A 25687-nucleotide genomic window follows, 5' to 3' on the forward strand; every position below is an offset into this window, starting at 1 on the left:
TACACAAGGGAAATCCTTGCCACAACAATGAGGAATGGTAACTAATTTGGACTCAGCAGAGACCACCACATCTTTGGTTTGGACACAATTACTCACTGCCCAAAGAAAGTGCGAGATTCACAGAGCGTTGATGTCGCAATGGCCTGAAAGACGAAATCACTGACCTGATTGTTCATATTCACATTGATATTGGACCTGGCAGAAGCTGACAACGCCGTACTCTCGATCTCCAACAGCTTCAGCCTGGCAGCTGCTTCTTCAACGCCGGGGACAGAAGAGAAACACCAGTGACATGCTGGTAAAGTCAGTCTGCATGATTTAACAGTGGTACGCCAACATTTCAAAACATCTACATATATAAACAAGTTTGACATTAATATAACAGCAGGATGTGAAAAACAATGTTTTGCACAGAATATACTCGTTTGCTGTTCAGTAATAATGGAAAATGTTTCTTTGGGAAGAACAAAAAGGGGGTTTGAGATCTACATAAATAAAAGCAACAATTACAGAGCAACATGTTTTAAGTTAAATTCAATTAAATAAATAAAAATGCACACGAGGTGCAGGCGTGTTTGTCTGTAGGTGCCTGGGGGTTTCTTACCACACAAAGAGACCCTCTCCTCCACAGTTTCACTGACTCCAGGGGACGCCGCCGCCGCCGCTGTGCTGGGGCCCACGTCTTCAGGCATGCCTGGGATTGTAACGGGCACCCCGATGACCTCATCAATGCAAGTTTCTAGCAGGTCCTTGCTGTCTAGTAAATCGGCAATGAGAGGTAGGCTGAGGAGTGAAACCGAGTGAATCAAGACGTCAGAATGAAATCGTGGCAGAAACACCATCACATAAATACCAGTAGATCTAATATTCCTTGACACAAATCAGGCAAACTGAAATGTTATTTTGCTAATAAAAATGCTAAGTTTACTACTTACCAGAAGCTCAGTTAATAGCAGTCAGCAATGCAGATAATACATTTCCATCCCAATTTCACTGGAATACCCATTATTGCCCGTTACCAGGAAAATGTGCATCAAATTTCTCTTCCTGAATCACAAATCAAATTACATACAAATCTACTGTCAGGAAAAAGGGGAAGTTCCTTTTTAACATTTGTAAATCCAAGATAAAAGCAGAAAACTGAATATAAAAAGCAACAGACCCCATTTTCTCTGTGGGCAAACTGCCCATTCAACTCATTTTATATGGAGTGGGCAGTGTGCCCAACACTTGCCCTCTGAGAAAATCAGGCCAAAAGTGTTTACCATGGAGTCTCTTAGAACAAGTAGACAAGTGAATTCTCCACTCTACTGGTTGGGGAATGTAATACATACTCTGTCCATTACACACGCATCTAATTAAATCAGTACTCCAATTCCTTAATGTTCAATACTAAAGTCCATAATAAGAGTAGGAAGTAGATATGTCATGCCTTGCAAGAACTCTTAGCTGGAGATTTCACACCAATAACATCACTGCACCAACAGGTTTTAACCAGACATACTTGACAAAACACACCAGCAAGACTCTGATCTGCTGGCTGGTCACTAAATGATCAAACCTGCATGTCAGACCAGCTTCTCTACACATGAAGTGACTGCATTGGCATTACATGAAGTAAAGCAGAATCGAAATAAAGCAAAAAGCATCGTTCCTCTTACCACCCGCCAGGTAATTTCCTCTTACAGACAGAATATGAGGCTGTTATTATAGAATATATATAAGCACCAGATGTTTTGTTTAGGTTAGGCTGCCATGTCCTAAGACCTGTCATGTTAATGCATCATCCCTTATTACTTTAAGGGATACTTAGATTTTTCTTTCAGGAACATTTAAAGTTTTAAAAAAAAGGGTAATAAGACTAATAAAAACACAGCAAAACCAAAGAGAAGTCTGTACAAGGACATGCTCAAATTAAGGTAATTAATCATGTAAAGCACATACAGTAATTGTGAGAATCTGTAAGATGACAAACACATGCACTGATGTGGCTTGAACTCCTTTAATTACTCTAGAGAACAAGACGCAGCTTGCCGAAATCAGTATTTCCCACGAACACATTGGTCTCACTTACCTGCAGCTGTTAGCGGTTTCCCTATTCTCATTGGCTCCTGATTAACATACGGGAACAGATATGTGCACATACACAGAAGCAAAACCAGACGTACCAATTGGCACTTACAGTTCCAACCCTTCTGCTGGCTGACAATTTATTTCTCTCAGTCATGGTGCACTATTACACTATTGTAACACTTGGTTACACGGTACATTTGAAGACCAAACAGCACAAACATTTCAAGAGAGGCCTATGTAAGTCTATACCAGATTCAATTAATCCAGCAGAAAACCATCCCAAAACTAAACGAAAGCTTGTGTTAAAAGAAGACTAACCCAAACCCTTGAATGTATCAAAATCATACCCTAATTTCATCACTTAACTTTCACGAAAATTTCACTTGAGATGGCAATTAGTCACCCGAAGATTCAGAATATCCATTCCGATATGAAAATGTATTGCATTTGGAAAAAATGAATTGTAATGGGGACCCTAACCTGGACCAAAATCTAAACTATTTCATTGCAAAATGTATGTTAAGTCTATAATTAAGCTATAATCACTGTAAAAATAATTCTCTAAACCACCTAAACATAACGAAGAGGATTCCTACATTCATCTATATCCTAAATGTAAGTTTAGCTTGGTGAGATTTTCATTTCAGATAAAATCAGATTTGCCTAATAATTTTCATAATGTTTATGATCTGCAGTACTGTATTTTGAGATTGTACATTATACGACATTGTAAATTACATCAGTAGCTTACACGGCACATTTGAAACCTGATCAGCAGCCTGAAAACCTAACCCTACACACAACACAATTTCAAATTAGGCCCATTCGATTCCAACCCTGATTCAGTTACCTCATTTCCAACCCTAACATAAACAAAATCATAAACTTAAATGACTCAAGCCCTAACCCGGACCAAAACCTAACCCTAAATTACTCACTTAACTTAATTTAAATGCAGAATGTGGCTAAATTATTCAAAAGAATGCTCTATAAAGCACCCAGGTGTAACCATAAGACCAGATCATACCTTCCTGTGTGTGTGTGTGTGTGTGTGTGTGTATACAGTGTAGGCTTCACAGGGTTGGGAAACACTGATCTATTGTGAACTGTGAAAACAATGTTCGCCAGTTTCCCTTTAGTTATGCACAGAATGAGCTCCAGTACAGGGATCGGCACCTTATGAACCATCCAGAGACACCTAAGCTGAGCTCCTTTAACAGGACAGCCCTTCAGCATATCTGGTTTAATTCTGCATAGCTGCTGACTTTGATTACACTATCGGTAGTCATAGCTTCCCAAGTCACATTCCACACATGACTGGACCAGGATTAATGCTGATAAGAAGCTTAAAAGAAAAGGTTACAATTTTCATCAAGTTCAGAAGTAAAGGAAATTTCAATACCAATGCTTCATCTAAACAGAGAACAAAAGGGATTCTGAATTAATATAGGCTCAGTAGGGTTTTAAATGTATAGTGTCAGGGGTGGCAGTAATTGAGGAGAGTGGAGGTACAGAGCAGAGAGGATTATGGGGGAAAGTCCGGACCTGCCGTCACCTCCTTTATGACGATGCAATATCAACAGTCACAGTTGTGCTTTATTTTCTGTTACCTCTTCTGTGGTACACATGAACACAGCATACACATTAAAATAAGTATGATTTTTAGATTTTTTTTTTTTTTTTTTTTTAATCTTTGACAGAAAATAAGTTTCTAAAATCACTGGGATGTACCAATGCAAAGGGAAAATAAACCCTTGGAAAAGTTCCATGATACAGTTCTGATGATCACTAAAAGCTATATTATTTTGGTCATTAAAGACACTTTGATTTGTACTATTCAGTGACATCTACCATGAAACGTTATGGTTAATATATCGAATGAAGCAATTAAAAACTAACAGGTGATTCAGCTTCAGTTTAACAGTATTTCCCCCCCTCCGTACAGTGTAAGGCATCAAATCATCCAGAAAGGGGGCTTTAAAACAATGTCCTCCAGTGTGTAAAGAACTGCACAGCGCCCAGCCTCTTCGATTATGTCTTTCGCGTGTTGTTCTTTACTCTGGGCTCCTTCCCCTGCGTCAGTCGTCAGGCTTTTTAAAATGTCTTATACCATTGAAAACACAGCTCCAGCCAGTTTCATAGAACAATTCAAAAATAAAAAATACCAAAAGACTACAGGTATAATGCACATGCTGTTGGGGAGTGTTGCACGTTCAATTTGTAGTTTATTTTCCTGCATGCCGTAACAGCGATCAATCCCAGAGTTGCTGCCTGTGACATTTCGCTCAGACCTCCGTGGCCACAAGCTGGGGCCTAGCCTCTTAATGGGGATCACAGTTCCACGAGGTGAGTAACCATCAGTACAGGGAGGCCTGGACAAAGGGGAGGGGAGGGGAGGGTGTGTGGTTAACATGAGACAGGGAGGAATGCAGGGGAAGTGAAAGATAGTGATAGAAACTGATAAGACAAGAGGAGCAACAGGGAATGGCCACGGGAATGCGATCCATTACTAGGAGCATATGTTCTTTTAACAAAAAACAGAGAAGCAGCACTGAAAAAATTGATAACTATTCTCTCTTGATGTTAAAAATAATATAATGTTAAAATAAAATATCACTTAATAAAATGATCAGTTTAAACTGTAGGACTAAACTATAGGAAAACGTGTGTGGGGTTATAGGAATCTTGTTATTAATTTAAGATTTCACAGTAAACAAAGCAGCTTCTCCTCCTCCCACACTGCGCTGACCTTATGGGACTTGTTTGCAGTCAAGCATATTTACAGCTGACTCACTAAGAAGTGCGACAAACAATGCCACTTACATTAACAAATGATTCACCTGCGTAGAGACTGACATTTGCATTTTCACTTGAAACAATGCATGGTTTAGTGTCCTAAAGTAGAAATTAGCAAGTATTTCTAGGCCTCCAGGTTTGGATTGTACAGATCTTATTCTAAAATAAAAAATGTTCTTAAGTGTGCGGAAAGACATTTGTGGTCCATTTTAATGTGCCCCCAAAGAACAATATAAATGCTACATATGTATATTAATCAGTGATCATCTATATGCTTAAATATAAATGTCTATTATGGTGTAGAAAATAACTCAAATTATACAGAAATCTACACACAATGACTAAGCTCTGATGAGGGATATTGAATAATTCGCCCACACCCTTCCTTTAGAGGTAGAGCTCGGTTTAAAGGCATATGAAAATAGCACATAAAACAGAGAACTGAGAATAGTACAAGAGGGAGTGGACAGTGATGGTTGTACAGGACAGACTGAGTATTAAACATGTAATGGGTCACAAAAACACATTAACAAGAAAGCCAAGAAAAGAATTGCAACTCATGATTTCTAAAAAGCAAAAATCACAAATCACTCGCACCAGGTTGGCCGAAATCTACACAGCAGTGGGATGCGCAGAAGTGTTAGTAAAGCTGCCAAGTTCTCAGATCAGTGCGGTACAGGTAACCGACTAACCACACCATTCGAAAGCACACTCCTGTTCCTACACAGCCTTCAGAAAATATGGTGGTGAACAAGCTCTGCCTTCAAGAGGAACTTATTTATAAAAGGGGCAGCAGCAATGTGCTTAAAACGTACAACAGAGTAATTATATATATATATATATATATATATATATATATATATATACACACACACACACACACCTAAAGGATTAGGAACACCTGTTCAATTTCTCATTAATGCAATTATCTAACCAACCAATCACATGGCAGTTGCTTCAATGCATTTAGGGGTGTGGTCCTGGTCAAGACAATCTCCTGAACTCCAAACTGAATGTCTGAATGGGAAAGAAAGGTGATTTAAGCAATTTTGAGCGTGGCATGGTTGTTGGTGCCAGACGGGCCAGTCTGAGTATTTCACAATCTGCTCAGTTACTGGGATTTTCACGCACAACCATTTCTAGGGTTTACAAAGAATGGTGTGAAAAGGGAAAAACATCCAGTATGCGCCAGTCCTGTGGGCGAAAATGCCTTGTTGATGCTAGAGGTCAGAGGAGAATGGGCCGACTGATTCAAGCTGATAGAAGAGCAACTTTGACTGAAATAACCACTCGTTACAACCGAGGTATGCAGCAAAGCATTTGTGAAGCCACAACATGTACAACCTTGAGGCGGATGGGCTACAACAGCAGAAGACCCCACCGGGTACCACTCATCTCCACTACAAATAGGAAAAAGAGGCTACAATTTGCACAAGCTCACCAAAATTGGACAGTTGAAGACTGGAAAAATGTTGCCTGGTCTGATGAGTCTCGATTTCTGTTGAGACATTCAGATGGTAGAGTCCGAATTTGGCGTAAACAGAATGAGAACATGGATCCATCATGCCTTGTTACCACTGTGCAGGCTGGTGGTGGTGCTGTAATGGTGTGGGGGATGTTTTCTTGGCACACTTTAGGCCCCTTAGTGCCAATTGGGCATCGTTTAAATGCCACAGCCTACCTGAGCATTGTTTCTGACCATGTCCATCCCTTTATGACCACCATGTACCCATCCTCTGATGGCTACTTCCAGAAGGATAATGCACCATGTCACAAAGGTGGAATCATTTCAAATTGGTTTCTTGAACATGACAATGAGTTCACTGTACTAAACTGGCCCCCACAGTCACCAGATCTCAACCCAATAGAGCATCTTTGGGATGTGGTGGAACGGGAGCTTCGTGCCCTGGATGTGCATCCCACAAATCTCCATCAACTGCAAGATGCTATCCTATCAATATGGGCCAACATTTCTAAAGAATGCTTTCAGCACCTTGTTGAATCAATGCCACGTAGAATTAAGGCAGTTCTGAAGGCGAAAGGGGGTCAAACACAGTATTAGTATGGTGTTCCTAATAATCCTTTAGGTGAGTGTGTATATATATATATATATATATATATATATATATATATATATATATATACACACATACATATATATACATATACATACACACACACACATACACAGGGATATTGAATTTGATATTGGTATATGTATATACATGTCTATAATATATATTATAGACATATATACTCTGTTCTCAGACAAGAGTGAGAAAAGGTGTTAAGGGGTAGCAGTTTTACACCACATAATTCCCCTTCTTTTGCTTGCCTTGGAAGATGTCCGACATTTTATGGAGGCTTTAAAAGTAGAGCTAGCTTCGGTCACAGCTGGAGTGTGGAACGAAGGAGAGAGCAATGGATTTCATGGATCAAGCACCTTGTACAATAAATCAACTGAGCAAGTTCAAGTTACCAGGCCCCTTAGATGTACAAGCAGAAAGAAATTGCCGAGGTAAAGATGATCTCAATTTTCAAAACAGCCATTCTTGCCAATAACCCTTTCCAGCTCACAATCAAGTCGACAACACTGTCTAAAAGGCTCAAGGAAATAATCAATTCTTAACATCCAAAAATTCAGTTAATACAAGTATGGCAAATAATTAGCACAGCACGTGAACAATATTTAGGATCTTTATGGGCGGAAGGGGTTGGTGTGCCACACAATGTTATATTAAGTAGGCATGTGCTAGGCTTGACTAGGTTGGGAAACCCTGAACTAATGAATACATATCAGTGGGCATCTCCCTCCACATTTTCAAGGTTATTTGACAAGAATAAATACCCTGACTTGTTGACTGAAAAGGGTTTCGCAAGTCTGCGTCACACAGGAAAAAGCTGGTTGATTTTAAAAGCTTAAATCTTTAGGTCAATGAGTAAAGATCACCAAGCAGGCCAAGAGAAATGCTCTACAAACCCATAGTCCGCACCCAAAGGAGCAGAGAGCCAGGAGAGACCGCAACAACGCTCTGCTATACACAATCGAGGGATCAATGACAGGATAGCTGGCGAATCACTGGATCCGATTCATAGAGGAAGGAAAAAGCAAAGAATGCAGCGCTGTAGCCGATTGAAGAAACCCCTACTCCATTAAAGACCCCTCAATCACAAAAAATACTGATTTGTCAAAGCACACTGGCAAGGCGGCAACATTTTGAGGTAATTAATCGGCAGTACATACCTTGCCTTTATTAAGGCCGTTCACCGCGACCATTTCACATGAAGCTACAACACACAAAGGTTTCATTTTAAAAAACAAAATATTAACATAACAGATTCTTCCAAATCTATTAAAGTGATAGAAAATCTAATCACACGATCTCACCCAGCACTGCCTAAGAAATAGATAATGTTTTGCCTGGAGCTCTGAGAGAATATTATGACCGAAGAGGATTGGCACGCAGGTGCGTCAGCATGGGGGAGAATTATGAGTCAGTGTCCAGTCTGACAATAGGAGTAGGAGTGCGATTACCAGTGATTACAGCTGAAGTTAGGTACTGTACCGGAAAACAGGCGTACGCGAATATGGTTAAGAATGGATTCAGTCTTATTTCAGACAGTTTTATATTTGTGTTCTTCCTGCAGGTTACTTTAAAACTGAAGCCCAGTGGATGTTTATGCCACGTCTCCACTGCCTCACTACCACTCTGCCATACGGGAGCATTAACACACACTAAAGCCAGACAGCCCGTACAGAGGGCCTCAGACGCTTTTCTTCCCCTTTCCCCATCATTGCGGAGGAGAAACCTTTTGATTCATGTAACTTTTCATGTGGGGGGGGGGTGTGCGGTGTCCAGTGACAGCAGGGTAGCGGATTAAGCGTTTAATGATCTTATTGTATTAAAACCATCTGGCGCTTACCTCTTCTTGTCCGATGGGCCAGCCCTCGGACTCCTGGGGAGGGCTTCGATTTCCAGAGGCACGGGGGAGGTGGGCACGGCGGCGGCAAGGGGCAGGGTGGACCGGGGGGTGCGGGCCTGGGGCGGGGCAGAGAGGACGGGAGTACAGGACGGGTTAACCTCAAGGAATACCCACGGTTAAGTCTTTATTCATTAGTAATGACAGTTGGCAAATGCTCACAAAATATACATTACCTTTACATCATTGTTCTGATTAACACCATTATTCTGTGCACTGCAGGGGAAAGGAAAACAAAACAGATGTGTGGAAGGTTAAGCAGGTTATTTTGATAAGTGGGAGTTAGCAGCACCTCTTTCTGTATATACCCAGGAGATCCCAGGGGAGGCCCGACTTTAGGATGACCTTTAACCCTCACTGCTGATCTCTGTCCACACTGGAGATGATGACAGCAGTCACTTAGGGGCCAAGGAAAGGTTTTCATGGTCTAATAAATACATTCGCTTTCACACAACTGTGTTAAAGCAATAACGGATCAAGCGTGAATATTTGTTTACAATACTATCAAGTCTGGGGCTGCAGGCAAACAAATGATTTATGGAAAGTTTGACAAGGTGAGACTAGTGTGCTGCGAGATCACACAGGAGGCCTGAAGATGAATTTCAAATAAGAATGAGTTTCACCCGCACTCCAGTGTCCTTATTATATGGTGAATAATATACAAACAAACACAGAATAAAAACAAAGTGCAAGAATAGCAAGCATACTGATTAAAGTATGATTGATGAAATGTAGAACTAGGTTACACAAAATAAATGTTATTTAGCTGCATTTCAATTGCTTCCAAATCTTCTAGTAACATCTAGCGATAAAGCAGGATACTTCAAGGAACACAGTATCCATTTGTGGCCAATTGTTTCTTAAATCAATAGACAGTCTTTGAAAAACAAGGCCTATTGGCAACATGATCCTCTGCTTGAAGTAATTCTGAGGTAAATCTTTCAAATATATGCGCTCTGCTGGCATGTCAATATAAATCGAGAGTCAATCAGGACTGCAATCTTAGGAGGGACAAGCCAAACTAGTATCACATGACAAAGATACAGGATTTTAATTGTGAAAGTTTTACAAAATCAGTACTTACTTTGACTCGTGGTTCTTCTGGGCGGCCGCTGAAACAAAATAGCATTTATATACATTTGTGTAACACAAAGTAAAATAAGGTAAAATTGTAATTCTATTAACTGCATGGGAAGAGAGAACAACCTTCTCTCACACTTTACAGCACCTGCCAATAACTAACAGAAATTACAATCATTTAATTGTTGCTGGAAGAGGGGTTAGAAAAATGTTTATATTTTGCACTAGCAGGCAGTGTTTATTGAGCCGATAAGACAGTACAGCTTTGCCTTTAAACCCGATTCCTACAAACATGCTTACAAACACCAGCACCACTGAATAACAGAGGAGTGCATTTCCACTGTGTGCCCATGTGTCCGCTGGGTTTCAATCAGAAGAGATCTACAAACCTCTCAGCTGCATGGTCCTCCTGGAGTACCTGCGGCTGGGTCTTCTCTCAAACGAAGCCGACCGCCGGGCTTTGTTGGCTTTCGTGGTTTGGTATTCTGTTTTACCACTGGAAAAACAATTGAAATCTCAAACCCATAGCGTAACTAGAGGGCTTTACCCATAATGTGAATGTGGAAATACAATTTCACCTTCAGTAAATATATACTAAGTAATGCTACAGCAGAAGATAATTTATTTTTAATGGAAAGTCTCCTGTCAAAGCTTTAACTAGCAATGTTATTTATGGAGTCTTTTCTACACACAAAACCTATAGGATAGGGAAGTTCAGAAGAGCTTCAAGACTAATTTCTGTAGATTTATTTTAAATCGAATAACTCAAGCATCAAAAATCTCTTGCACAAGCCTAGAAAATCACCAAGCGAAAAACAAGGAAGAGAAAGGAGCTTTTTATGTTGAGCAATATGACGTTTCTCAGGCACTGGGCTGTGTCCAAACAGACGGCCTGGCAGCTTTTGATTGGAGTTTAGTCCTCTGGGAAAATTCAGGAATTCAGATTGCTGACCCAAAAAGCTTTGAGCAAGTTATTGTGCTTAAGAATCCGCAATTCCCAAGTGAGAAACCAAGCCTGGTGTCCACAGAGGAGGAAAAAATAAATCACTCCCAGTTCAGCCTCCTTTAACATCTGGAGGAGCACCAATCCTTTATCCTGTCAAACCTTCAACCATTTCACAAATATTTATATACAATCCTCACCGCAGTTTAAACCTAGATCCAATCCTTACGCTTTTGTGGACCTCAGGTGTGAAAACAAAATCCCCCATGGACAGATGTTGCTGAATGACAGTAAATGCACAAGACAATTTACACAGTGTCAATTAAAGAGAGGCCCTAGAGCCTTCACTCAGATGCTGGGCTGGACGCACCTGTATCGGAAGCGGGAGCCCATGCGGATGAAGCTGGATCGCGCCGAGCCCTTCTGCACTGGCCCTCGCAGGCGGAAGAACGCGTGGTGCTCCACCGCACACTTCCACAGGTGCTTGCAGGCCTTGGGGTGGTCCATGCGGAACACGAACGTGTGCTCCTGCTCTTTGCCCTGCAATGAGAAGCAGCGGCTCTCACAGCGGCCGCGCAAACACACTCCTCCACACTCACGAGGGAATGAGGGAGGAGGCAAAGCAGGCTTTACGAAGTTTAGGGACATTGCAGATTCTAGAGGCTAGCGGCCAGTTAACCTCTACATTGTTAATGTAGGTACAAGACACCTCTAAGTTTTCCTTCTTGCAGATGAACTCCAAATACATCTCAAACGAGCTAAATCCAATTACAAAAGTATCATCTTCTTTAGTCCCTTGCTACATACCAACCTATTTTATTTGTATTTTAGACCAGCTGATAAGAGAGCAAGGAGACATTCAGGAGACTTATTTCAGTGTGAATATGAATCGTGTAAGTGTTTACAGTCAAACTGGCAAAACATGGTTCAGTATCTCTACAGGAGCCAGTCTTGCCATTGCAGTTGCTCGTTCAGACCTGCTCACACTTAATGTATGCATGTAGTGTGTAATTATATGCAAACAGTCTGTTATGCAACAAATTCCCACATTTCAACAAGTTGGCCTCCACCTCTCAATAAAACATGCAGTTCACATGGAAGTAATATTAATGATGGTATTTTTTAAAGTTTAGATTAGCACAGTAATACAAAAAAAAGTATTACTTGCAAACTAGTAATTAATAAAATAGGAAAACACATTAGAGGCATTTAGAAGAGTATTTTGTTTGTCTCGCTCTCTCATATATAGTCATGTTTATAGTAAAGTGAGAAAGCTATGTGCTACAGAAGGATTTTGTTACTAGAACTTCGATTTAAAAGACTGACCTCAATGATTTGCCCCTCTGCTTTTTTTCAGCACCTTTACTGTAATTTATGCCTCAGCTCTCCACAAGTTAGCAGTGCTCGTTTTATAAACTGTTAAGCGCTCCGCTCAAGATGCCAGAAATGCTTTGGCCGTGGTGGGAGCTGTTTTATTAATGAAGGCTGGTGAGCTGCCAGAGAGCAGGGCCGCCACTCGCATGTTTTCACTGCACACAACATGAGGAAGTGCGTGATGGAGGGGCTTGTTTTCAGCCCCTGGCAAAGACCAGGGATACCGCACTCCATTAAGACTAACTGTGACTCGATTAAGACCAGCTTGGGCTTCTCCAAGTGAAAAATATGCGGTTTCTGTCCCAACTCCTTTATTCGCAAATACTAGTAGACGTTTGTTCCCTAATTAGTATTTTTTGTTTTAATAATCCAAATGTAAGAATTCTTTCACTACAGCACTACAAAGTAAAGCTTAGCTAATCCAACCAGTTCAATGTAACCGGATCTAAGCTCCTGCACTCATTACCCCCTTAAATGTTTTCCCAATCACCTGTAAGATTCATTCCCAATGCCCGTCTACAGCAGGGATTTCCACACCAGTCCCAGAGGACCCCTGCACTGCCGTTTTTTTATACAACCGAGCTCTTAATTGTTTAATTGAATCCTTAAATGAACTAACAATACAATATACAGCTGAATTAAGTAATTGAAAGCTCGGCTGCAACAGAAATCAGCAGGGCAGGGGGTCGTCCAGGACCGGACTGGGAATCCCTGGGTCTACACCATCTAGCAGGGGTTATCTTGTTGAATTGTATTAGAATCGGAAAAAGGTTGAAAAGGCAGGGATACAGACTTTCCCCAAATATCTGAGCATGAAACTTAAACACCAGGTCTTACACATGGGAAAAAGCACGCTCGATGCATAGACATGGGATGTAGTTAACTTGCAAATACTGAAGACAATAATGAAGTGTGTGAACTGACCAGTGTTGAAGTATGGGGAGAATACATTACCTCTTCTGCTTCCTGCATTACCTGTTCGTCATCCTCCACAACCACAAGAGTCAATTTGCTCTTCTTAAAGTCCAGTCTGGTTATCTTAGGCCTAAACAGAGAACCATAACAGCAAGTGTTCAGAAGCAGTACTGATTACATGTCAACAATCATATGGTAGGGTGTCGTGGCCTTTGCAGGGTTTGATGCTCATGTATCCAAGCATCAAATCCCTCAACATTAGATTTACCATTAGGAATTGTAAGTATTTTGGATATGAAGGACATCAACAAAAAAGAATAAACATTACATGTTGGCTTTGAAATATTACAACCATATATAGACAATTCTGAAAAACCACGAACCAGAAGAAAAGACCAATCTTAGTCTCTCCCTCAAACACCAGCACTCCAGTGGGGGTCAGTCCCAGGCTGTACTCATTCCCATCCCTGGCCTGAGAAAAATGGAGAGAAAACCGTGTCAAGTCGGCACCAGCTATTCATAACAACCAGAAACTTAGAAAGCCAAAAGATTTACAAATTAGATTTCTAAAAAGCATGCTGTAACATAGTTAAATCAGTCATAGCATTAATGTGATAGTCTTGTCGTGAGTAACGGAGGATTTGCATCATACAGATGCGTTTCATTTGCTCACCTTTACCATATGCATGTCTACACCATACATCTCCAGCCATTTGGCCTTGTTAAGGTAGTTTATCTCCGCCTGAGAAGGCATCTGGCCTCTGAAAACAAGACCGGCAGCATTGCAGGTGAAAGGGAAAAACAGCATCCCAGAAAAATGAACTTTTAAAGATAGAAGTATAATTTAACACATATCAAGAGGGAGAAATATAACATTATCTTAAAGCCCTTTTCAATTCCACCATACATTGCAAACAAATTACTGGATTTCTTATCAATGTAGCACTTATTTGCTGACAGGCCAGATCCCGTATATAAGGTGCTACAGCAACTAGACGTATACCTGCACCAATTTAAAGAATCTCACTCCTGTTCATCAATTGATATGCTTAATTTATTCGGATTTGAAATAGAATGGTAGAATCTGAGAGGACAATCAGTGGAAAATCCTCTTTATGATACGAAAATTGAGAAGGGGAAAAAAGTTGAGTGAGACATTGGGATAGCTAGGAGGTACATGATAAACCGCTCTACCTGCACTCCTTCCATTTCTCGTAGATGGCCAGTTCCGTGTCTTCAGACTGCTCTGGGATGAACCGGAACTCGGACACCAGGTCGAGGGAGTGCTCGGCGGGGTCGCAGTCTCCCAGCTCGGCTACACAGAGAGCGGGAGGGTTAAAATCATGCAGAGAAATGTCTTTAGCCTCGACACTCCACATTTCAACTTCAAGGGGTAAGCGCACACCAGCGGGTTTGTCAGATACAATGATTGTCCAGAAGCAAACATACAGAATCAACTGCAGATATTAAGTTTACTCCCTTTCCCAGAACACGGGAAAGCATTAGGTGGACTTCCTCAGGTTACAGTGGGAGCCATCTCTTCTTATCAACAGCCCGCCACGGTGCAGCCGGGTATTAGGAGTCAAACGGAGGTCAAGGCTTTCTCCTGATACACTGACATGAAAAGTGAGCCGACCTATTCTTTTGTGAGCTAGGACAAATATTTACACATTTACCTTGAAGACATTAGAGGTGGACATTTTATCTTTTGTGTAGGCTGTTCTCATTCGAGTTTTGTTTCAGGGCTGAAGGGAGGGAACTTAAAGGGAATATTAAACTTTGTGCAGGAGATACAGGGGGGGAAATGTCAAGAGTTTTGGGTGACTGAGCAGATAAAGCTCATTCAGCAGTCAACAGTTCAGCCCTTGACTGGGGATTATCTGGAGATAGTCAATCTGCCAACACACCGTTTCTATGCAATGGCTAACTCTACGGACAACTCTAGTTTTGAAGCATCACGGCTCAAAGCTTGCCTTGCGCCGATTTTTAAGCGATGCATTAAAACATTTGGATTATTATTTGAAAAGGAATATTTGAAATTGGTCAATCCTACATAATGCAAATAAAAGTCCAGAATAACTATTGTACAGGCAGTACAAACAGCCAACCGACTGAAAAAAACAAGTCAGATCCCAGTTATGACTTCTAATTATTTCCCTAACAATCCCCAGGGAGCTAGCGAGGGGTTAATAAATTTTAGTTCTTACACTTGATTTACAAAAAGAGGTGGTGGTCCTGGAAGATGCTGCTCTATTGCATTTAGAACAAGGACACAAGGATAAGAGTATCTACTACTGCAGTAAGTTTAACCAACGCCATTCCTGGCATTTCTACATTGAAATCTGTGGTTTGTTATCCTATTAGATTTAAGGGAGACAACCTCACCCTACTTGGCAGCTCAAGTTTTAAAAGTTCTGTTCGTCAGTCTGTTTTTCCCCTATGGGTCTTGCCAAGCAAGAGGGCAATCCTTCTGCTGCGGGCCTCTGAGCAGGTTGGTAAGGATCACCTCCCTTCCCTCTCCACCCTTTCCTCGTCAGGCCTGGAATCACAGCAGGGAAACTGAATTTTCCACGGCCTGAGGATTACCAAGCCCCCGGGATGACCTTTCCTTTGCCGAAAGGGATTACCGACCCCTTCACAGAATGTGCGGCGGGACAGAAACATCTCCAGAGGCTTACCCTGCAAGGCAAACCCTGCCAACTGCACCGCTGTGTCAAAGGGGCACTCCAACCTGTGTTCACAAAGGAGACAGGTCCCAGTTAATGGCGTTGTGTTTGAGGACTACAGAACTCCACAATACAGCGTGAATAGACATGGAGATAAGAAAACGGCAACACTCATACGGTCATTAATTTTAATGCCTTTGTGGTAAATATATATACATTTCCATTACAGAGCAGAAGTCTGAGGACACCAGTTAAGCCCATCTCTGCACACTGTATGGTTCTGGAGAATGGCAAGATATGCAAAAGTTCCCAAAAGTACACTCAATTCTGCTTCCAAAAAAAGTTTCACAATCACTCACGACATGATTTGAACAGTCAGGTATAAATGACAGGCTCAACATTTCACTGGCAGCAGATAGCTGGGGCTGTTTGAGGCCTTAGAGATTTAGTGATTATTCCAGACATCTGTAACACCAAGCTGAGTTTGTAAATGTAATAAATGGCTCCGTCACAGCTGGCTTTAGGTTAAGAATGCCCTGTCATCACTGACATCAGAAGAATTTAACACACAACCGAGGGCCTGGCCGCTCACTGTTTATTGTGTTACTGGAACGCTTGGCATAACACTTCAGTGGTTACAATGAATCATTTTTAAAAGTTCGAGTAGAGGGTTAAATAAACACTAATTCCCTAGCTTACATGTAATATTTTAAACAGTGAACTCAGTGCTCATCAACTCTGATTCAAAAGGAAAAAGCTATTATGATGTTGCAGGACCAAGAAAGTTTTTATGCATTACTATTTCTCTAATTGGAAATCATACCCATCCATTAATAGATAAATAAACTGTTAAAAGGGGATTTTCCTTCCAGAATTCACAGCAACTCTTCTTGACCAGCATAGCTGCGTTACGACTCATCCTGATACTAGAGCTTGTGAACTTACTTTCCACTAAGGATGTCCTGCTTTAGCTGCAACACAAACAAGTATCTGCAAAAGAGAATGAATGTGTTAACATACAAAACAACCTTATTTTCTTCTGCTGTACAATTGAATTGACAAATTCAACGGTGTCACCTGTTGTGTGGACACACCATGAAGCCATTATTCAATTGTTTATTTCAAAAGTCCTTTAAAAATGCTTACATTCTCACTTTAAACCGAGGAATTGTTATAAATGAGCTTTCACTATGTTGCCATAGTGTATTTTTCAGAGATCACTGGCAGTCCAGGTCCCACAAGTTCACCAAAAGGCATCAAAAAAGTCTCAAGAGGATTTATAATGTGCCAAGCAAAGCCATACCGACTTCAAGCACAGCCAATCCCAGTAGCTCTATGGCAGTTTCAAACCAGAAACATCTGGACTACAGGGAATAACTCACACTCAAAGCAGAGGCCATTATCAGGTCTACCATTATAGTGCTTATTTGTAATGCCATTTAAAAATTTAACACTTAAGTTTACCTGGTCAGTTCCTCATGAAGGTTGTTGGGCTCTGAAGAGTAAAACTTCACCCTCAGGTGGAGGCAGTATGGTGGGCCAACTGAAAGAGGAAAATGCGATGGTGGAAAGGGACCGAAGGAGGCAGTAGATTAGTCTAGCGCTAATCTCTGTATGGTGGGAATGAACTGATAGAGGTGCTACTCCAAATAGCCTGTTTTCTCTCAAAACATGGAAATTGGCTAATCAGCAGCAAATTCATCAAGTCAAATCGATGGGGGAACAGTAGTGACACTTGTAAACAGAACTTACTTTTAACTTGCTTCTTGATGCTCTTGGTGTTGTCCAGCCAGTGCTGTAATCAAAATTACAAGGTGAAATTAATACATTTAAGATACTTTCACGGTTTGCAAGTCCCTGTTCAGCTAAGGGTCATGAAAACAGGGAAGGTCATGATCACGTCTTGCCTTCCAAGCACAAACACTGAGCGGGGAGGGGCTTGGGAGGATAGTTATCTGATGAAACAGCTAGATGTTTCTACTCGAGCCTGTTTTCTTTCAGCTCCTCCACATTCCTCACACAATCTCTCCCTAAGGGAGCAGTCTGTGGCCCAACAAAGCCATTCTAAACGTTTAAAAATTCAAGTCAATCAAGAAAAATGTAAATACACAAACCTTTATTTTAAAAAGCAAAACTCAACAGCATATTAAAAAAATACAAACACTACAAACTGAATGTTGGAAGATATTGACACAATGACCTTGGAGTAATTATGCAAATCTCTCTTCTCTCTGACCCCTATTAAACCAGTAGTAAACGTTGACATTTAAAAAAGCAGGCTTCAGAACAAATGCATCTAAGCTAAGCTCACACCTAATGAACAATGCCTTCACAATTGTATAACATTTAGGAACTATCAAAACCCATTTTAGTTTCAACTACATATTAGTTGCATTAGATGATGATGAGAACTACTGTGCACAGAATATGTTCAGGTCACTCACTCAACTCAAAACTACTTTTAACGGACGAAAGAATGGTCGAGAACCTTACCGGTACTTGTGCTGAATCCATAAAGCGCAGACCAAAGTAATCCTTCTCGACCAAATCCAAGTAGTACATGATCTGATCAAACAGCTCCTCGCCCTTTGCTTTTTTCTGTGGGGAAAAACAAAACACCAATCAAATAAAATACAATTCCCATGAACATACCTTCCAGAGCCACCAAGCACTCATGCGTGCCTGAGCACTCCTTGAACTTACTTACTTAAGAAACAATACGATCTAAATGGAAAGTGAAGGCCTAAGCAAAAAAAACTGTTCCTCTACTTTGGAAGCTGTAATTTAACCCTGTTCTATAGTATTTCTCCATAGAGCACAACGGCATAGAGGAAACTGAGAAACACTGCTTTCTTGTGGTCTTACAAACATGAATGTTAACAAAATGAACAAAAACTATATACAATATAGTGACCCTGCAATGAGCTCTGCCTTTCCCGTCGGCGAGGTCAGTGAAGACTATGCACAACAGGTGAGGCCCTTCCCAACGTGAGCTTGAATATAGCGCCTTTATCTTTCCATTTGATTTGTTTAGCATAGAAAACTAACAAAACCTTTAAAAACAGTGGTTAAATTAAAATCAAAATACCCAGTTCCACAAAAAGGAAAATAAACTAATGGAGAAAATGACAAAAGGGGGAGGGGGGTAATGAGAGGGGAAAAACAGGACAGATCCAACTTCTGCTCAGATAGAGACGTGACCACAGACATCAGGGAGTTAGCCCAACAAAGATTTGTCCCAAAGTTCAGTTCTCCCATTACCATTACTTATTTCTTAGCAGACACCCTTGTCCAGGGCGACTTACAAAATACAGTCTATAGTCTAGTATTATATTAACATAACATAAGGCCGGTCTGTTTTGTTTTCGATTGCTCGTTCAGTAGTTTGTCAGAGATCTTGAAGGTCAACCGGCACTGTGTTCAGATTAGCAGTAGTTTTCACTTTTCAGAGCGTGCATTCAATTCTGTTCAATCTACTGCCATACATACCATTAATCACAAGTCAACAGAAACCCCAACAGACCACTGTGTTGTTTTTATTAGTAATTACAAAGCTGAAACTAAAAAGCAATAGTTTCTGAGCATGCAGTTATTTCCTTATAAACTAAATTTCACCTCAATGTTAGGAAGAAAAACAGGTCTGTAGTCCGGACTACCAAGGCTACCTCCTGTCATCCTCCTTAGCCTTTCACAACAGCTGTGCCAGCCTCTGCCACTCTTGTGTAAGAGCACAGTCTGCACGAACACCAACAGCACGAAAGGAGCGCTCTGCAGTAACCACATCAACTATTAATAGGCCTTGGCCGCTTTACCCTTTTAGACTCTTTAGAGACCATTTGATTGTCCTCCACGGTTCACCTCTGTGCAGTTATAAAATAAAGTCTACCCTCGGATCGTGTACTGATCTATTAAACTGCTAGAAAGTTAGTGTTTCACTTCATTTTCACAATCGTTGCACAGTAAAACAAAAGGTTTAATTACAGACTGAAAAACTGATCTCTAGATTCTAGAAAGATTCTATAATTCTCAGGCCTATAACCTGCCTGCTGTTCAATCTTTTCATTTAATGAAATTGCTCCACCTTCAGCATAACTCCGACTATTTATGAAAAAGTTACACTACACAGTAACTTTTGCATTGTTACTATTTACACGCCCCTTTAAGTTTATAATGCAATGGTGTGGTAGAATTAGTTTGGACTGTATTTCCGCCTCAAACCAATAAATACTATGAACAAGTATTTTCTCTTTAAAAGACATGAAAGGAGAAGAAATCAGTGGTGCTACAGTCAAGCTCACCGAACATGTGCAGGTGCTACATATTAAGATCATACCATTAGTATAACCGCATTTAAACTTAACTAGTGTGTAGTACGTCACCGTTGTGATGACACGTTTATAAATTACTTATTTACTTGTGAATCACATGAATTCCTCACTGGAGACAAAGAGGCCTGTAAACAATGGCTCTGTGACAGTGACCCATGACTCCTCAGTCCCCAGGACACACTGCGCGCCAGTGAATAGCTGTTTTGAGCTCAACATATGTTCCTCTAATGCCAGATTCTTCCACACTTGTCTTGAAAGGAGGGTGAATCATTACAGGACAAAGAAAGTGTTTTCATCGTATTAGATAAAGAACATTTAATTTATTGTAGATGGAGATGATGGGGTTGCAGAGACAGAGGGTTGAGATGGAAAGGAGAGAACTGGCCATGCTGTGCTTTGGATTTAACCATTTTTGCATGTGAACTTATAAAATGTACTTTCACTCTGAGGAGAGAGATCACACTCAGACTAGATTTCCAAGGTTTTGTTGGTAGTTTGCTACAGACTGCAGAGCAATGTTAGTGGTTTCAACCCTGAGCTGACCTCACACATGAGCATCTGTCTACAGCACTAGTGTTTTCCCAAAGGAGAAGGAGAACAAAATAATTGAGAGTATCATGCTTGTGTTATCTAGACAGTTAAATAAACTTGTATTCAGCCAATTACATGTATGATGTGAGCTCCATCCTCACTGGAGATTTGCTTTTTACAGAAAACAAACAGCAGCCCTCGTAAACACAGAGTCCTGCATTTCCACAGCCCCACTGTTTGGACTGCTGCTGTACACGCAGGCCTCTTGAGTTGGCACAGCATATAAAGTGTCCAACCAAGCTGGAAGAATGGACACAAAAGGGCCATTGTGAGCTCCAATAAACTATGGTTTTGGACCTGTATTGTTTGCTGGAGATTTAGACAGCTAGCCAACTATCTGCCTTCAGAAAGTGCAGTTGCATTCTTCTGCACTGTGCCTACAAGTCACAGGAGCAGGAAAAAAAAGTCAATGTCCAGAATTTGAATGTCCCCCACAACCCTCAAACAACAACCACCGTTCTGGAAAACAAGACAGATGGTGAATAACTTTCCCCCCATATCTTTGGTGAACTGCAGCAAAACAAAAGCTGTGTGTAGCACACCAGTAATCAACAGACAACACCGATCTATTCCCTAACATTACGTTTGTTTCAACCATTAAAACGTAAGAAATGGTTGATACTGTGTATTTACTTTATGATTAGATAAGACACATGCTCCCCTATTCCAAGATAATGGTGCCAATTTGTTAATACTTGTTGTATGAAATTAATAAAGTGAGAATAATTATTTCTGCTATTGCTCTTGGAGAAGAATGCATTTAAAACAGTGGTTCTCAACCCCGGTCCTGGAGGACCCCATAGGCTGCTGATTTTTGTTCCAATCAAGCTCTCAATTACTTAATTTGCTTACATTTGACTTTTTAAGTTGTGTAACTCATAAAAAAGCGGTTTCCTTAATAAGTTAATAAGTTCCTTATACGATTTTATACTTAAAACCCCTACTGTTTAAAATAATTATAAGGCTCTGATTTAGCAAATTAGTTCAATTAAGGATGCAATTAAGTAATTGAGAGCTTGGTTGGAACAACCAGCAGGGTAGGAGGTCCACCAAGACCAGGGCAGAGAAACACTGGTCTAAACAGAGCCATCCTGGTAAAGATGGCGTTTGAAAAATACCAAGCAACATTGCGTTCAACAACATCCTCCCACTGCATTCAAGAATGCCATGGATGCTTCAGTTAAAGCCTTGCAGAAGGTTAGATCCGTTTCTTTGATATCTTAAAAATAGGCAGAAGTCGTAGAAATATATGGAACTCTCAAAGTATGCTTCTGAACTGGCTTTCTATGATTTACAAAGAGTTGCTTCTTACACTAGCTGTTAGTGAAATCCACAAGACTGCTGACAACCATCATGAATCCAAAAAAGAAGCCCTGTCAACAGCTCTCTAACTGGGACCTTGCCTACCTGTACATCCTGACACACTGTACGTCACACAGAAAGCTAAAAGCAAAACAGGCCCGATTATTTTAAAGCTGGTGAATGAATTAGACAAGCAGTTTAAATTCAGCCTATTACACTTTGCAGTTTTTCAACTAGGGGAGGCTCCCCCTCCCCCCAAGACAATAAGGTATAAGTTTGTTACAAAGCCTCAGATCAACATACGCATTGCCCTTACCAATTAGGCATAAATACTTAAAACAACAAATTCAGGGTCAAAGAGTGTGATAAACATATTTTCCCTGGCAAATACCCATTCATCACCCAAGCTCTTTCATGTAGCGTTCAGTACCACTGCGTGCCAAGTGATTCCCGACGCCAGAAAGAAATCTGGAATTCAGGAAGACCACTTCAAGGTCTCCAAGTGAAAGCGCTTCATGCACCAGCTCCTGACACACAGCTACTGTATCCAGAAACACCATGAGGCTCAGCCAAAATGATACAAAATGATATCTAGGCATGTGTTAAGCACAACCACAGAAGAACAGCAGAATTCCACAGTAACTGATTCACTCAACTGAAGAGAAAATCGGTTTATGTAAAAAATATATTTCTAGGTATAAAAGGACATGATGTGCCATATTAATAATAATGCAGGATACAATAATAACTTATGGCTTATGTATGTTTAGAAATCTTTAAAGCACTCTGTCGCTACCCTGCGAAGGGGACTATACAAATAAAAATGTATTGATTGAACTAGGCTTGTTATTTATTGGCATTTTTTTCCCCCACTCTCTCTGAAGAACAGAAATGACCATAACTGACTTTTCATTAGGTATATCAGTATTGACAGGCAGGATATTAGCTTATTCAACGCAACTTATTCAATTCCACATTCCATAAATAATTGTCCTCATACTTCAGTAAGTAGTAAATCAGTTACAAAATCAATAAAGACTTTCATGGATTGCTAACAGGCAAAAAAATTTACAAGAATGTGTCATGTGATTTTTTCAGAGTGACACTGCATTCCAACAATTGAACATCCAAAATGAAAGGCTGGTATCTCTAGACTAGTTGGGGGGGGGAAAGTGTCATCAGTCGTGATAAGGGCAGTGCAGTGTCCCAGGGAGGGCGCAGTGAGGGCAGCACTAACCGGGAGGTCCACGCTGACATCGGTGCCGTCCAGCAGAGACACCCGGCAGGTGATGATGGAATGGGCGTCCCCCGCAGCGGGGATGTGAGTGCTGGCTCTCTGGGCTTCCCGCAGACGCTCCTTCTCTGCATGTTTGCGCATGGACCGCCTCCCCAGCGTCCGCCGCAGGAAACTCAACATTTTGAGAGTTCACACCGTCTCACCTGCAGGCAGCAACACAACACACCTCAATGACATGGCAGGGTCTCCAATATGCCAAGGAGTTATCCAACAAGTAGAGAAACAACTTCTTGAAGGCGTGATCGACTCGAGTGCAATCCTGACAGCCACTGATGCAACCCGAAACACTATGTTGCCCGTAAAAGCAAGTGAAGGTCAAGCGGTGCATTACTGATGTGCAAATGATTCAATACTGCCTTTATTCGCAATAAAAACTACAATTTTTTTAAACAAGGATTAACTCCAAGTTGTGCCTTGAGATGTCTTCTTGCTAGTTGTTTAATAGTCACATTTTTCCTAACAGATATGGAACATGTTAAATAAATGAGAAGTCTTGCTTTATGATGGAAATGTTTTAAAAATGCCAATTGGCTACATTCCATTTGAACCTTATATTGGAGTCCATAACAGTTTTCATATGGTACACTACTTTTTCTAGCTTTGAACTAGGTAATGGTTTGGAGTAACATTGTACTATGTGATTGAAGCCTTTTTCCTAGAGCACTTATATTTCTGTCACAAGCATAAGTAATGTGAATCATAAATTGTAACAGAGTGGAATGGGCTAAATCAATATTCTGGATATAAATAATGCAAACCGTGGTAATTCAATGAATTGGCTCAAATAACTAACCTACCCCATAAGACCAGTTACACACACCGCAAGCAGTTTCATTTGATTGAACTTTAGACAGGTTAGCTTAAAAATACTCGTAGATGAAAGTGATTTCAGCAAGCATTTCTGCATTTTGGGGGAAAATGAAATCTAAGCCATACTATTCAGAGCATCCTGTAAACCTCTATGGCTGTCTTATAGGCCCCTTTTTGGCTATTTTTATTGTTCATGTCCAATTAATTATTAAAAACTGTCCAACTGCAATTAAGAAGTATTTGCACTGCATGATTAGTTCAGTTGTGGAAGACAGGAAACGGTGACCTTTTATTTCCACTTACCTGCACCCAGCTAGGAGTCCATAAGAACACTGTCACCTACAACTTCTGCACAAGACATTAATATATAAAAAGGTCTCGTCTCCACTATGCAAAGTGGCAGAAGTCCATGAGAGAATGTATTTATCTACAGAAGATGGGGAGATGGTATTGTGCCAAATAAAAACACTGGGCTTGTAAAGCTCACCATGGCCAGGCCAGTCACCAACCAAGAACCACAGTTTGTTGGTTTCTTCTTAAATAATTTGGAAGAAGAGTTATACATTTTAAGACAAAACCAAATACATGCATTTGATTCCAACAGACTTGAGGGATCACTTATTTTAACATGAATACCCCCTTTTTATATTTAAAACGAAAATAAGTAATTGAAATACCCCATTAATAGGACAATGCCTTAAAAACACTTAAAAACCAGTTAGATTTGCCCCATTCACTTTATTTGAGCGCTTTAAACGCCATCAATTACACACTTCTCATCTTTAAACTATTTTTGAAGTGTCTGTAGCAGCCGGGGATGGAGTTCAATGTTTGGGTAAAGCAGTGGCCATGGCCCGGGAGAGCTGCAGCAGGCATAGCTGGCATTGCGCCTGGGAAAACGGGCACTGCCTGACCGGTGCATTGGTCAACAGCTACTTAACTATACATTAAAAAAAATAAAATAATCAAACCTTTAAAGTAATAATTAAAAAGCATGACTACCTCCACACTAGTCACCTGTGAGGTTTATTATAATCGTGGCCACCCTGCTGGCGCACACAAAAGAAGTGGTGTAGTTTGCATGCGTATCTAGTTTTATTACAACATCACTATGAACACTGTGCGCTTCTGACCTACAGCTAGGTGTGCATTGCTTTAAAACACTGGCAGGAGGACTGCGAGGTGCACAAAGGATACTACACTGCTACTCAGAGCCGCACCGCCACGGCTACATGTTTACCTTCCTCGACTTGTTGCTCCAGCCACACAGGGCTGACGGACACAAAGTATCCAGTCGCCGCGTCCCGACACAGAGAGGCGTTCAGAGCCGCAGGGAAACCGCAGAGCCCCCCGGCAGTCCAGGTACGGAGACCAGGCCGCGTCTTTGCAACATTTACAACAGAGTTACACCAAACTTGGCCCCCATTGTCAAACCCGCGTCCAGCCACGGCGGCCCAGAAGATGAAAGCACAGCGCCCGCGAAAGGGGTGGAGCCTGCGTTTCTCCCAGGAAATGACGTCGACGTAATTCC

At 41.0% G+C, this 25687-nt stretch overlaps 1 protein-coding gene across 5 annotated transcripts in view; it reads right to left on the minus strand.

Annotated features, from left to right (window-relative positions):
• The window catches only part of epb41l5 (erythrocyte membrane protein band 4.1 like 5), a 33591-nt gene extending 7948 nt beyond the window's left edge, over positions 1 to 25643 (minus strand). For 2 of the 5 annotated variants that reach the window (XM_066688145.1, XM_066688141.1), the window contains exons 1-18: positions 25397 to 25643; positions 23287 to 23489; positions 18322 to 18426; positions 17581 to 17623; positions 17293 to 17371; positions 16774 to 16818; positions 15841 to 15893; positions 14357 to 14477; positions 13836 to 13923; positions 13546 to 13634; positions 13202 to 13292; positions 11244 to 11413; positions 10320 to 10426; positions 9935 to 9962; positions 9027 to 9066; positions 8794 to 8909; positions 605 to 783; positions 165 to 256 (exon numbers count right to left, since the gene is read on the minus strand). In XM_066688145.1, coding sequence (XP_066544242.1) covers positions 165 to 256; positions 605 to 783; positions 8794 to 8909; positions 9027 to 9066; positions 9935 to 9962; positions 10320 to 10426; positions 11244 to 11413; positions 13202 to 13292; positions 13546 to 13634; positions 13836 to 13923; positions 14357 to 14477; positions 15841 to 15893; positions 16774 to 16818; positions 17293 to 17371; positions 17581 to 17623; positions 18322 to 18426; positions 23287 to 23466 — 1626 coding nt within the window. In that variant the 5' untranslated portion in view covers positions 23467 to 23489; positions 25397 to 25643. The remainder of the gene's footprint in view (positions 1 to 164; positions 257 to 604; positions 784 to 8793; positions 8910 to 9026; positions 9067 to 9934; positions 9963 to 10319; positions 10427 to 11243; positions 11414 to 13201; positions 13293 to 13545; positions 13635 to 13835; positions 13924 to 14356; positions 14478 to 15840; positions 15894 to 16773; positions 16819 to 17292; positions 17372 to 17580; positions 17624 to 18321; positions 18427 to 23286; positions 23490 to 25396) is intronic. The other 3 variants (XM_066688144.1, XM_066688143.1, XM_066688142.1) reach the window with 3 other exon arrangements.
• Positions 25644 to 25687: the final 44 nt, after the last annotated feature.

Source organism: Amia ocellicauda, chromosome 16, assembly GCF_036373705.1.
Source record: "Amia ocellicauda isolate fAmiCal2 chromosome 16, fAmiCal2.hap1, whole genome shotgun sequence".
NCBI lineage: Eukaryota > Metazoa > Chordata > Actinopteri > Amiiformes > Amiidae > Amia > Amia ocellicauda.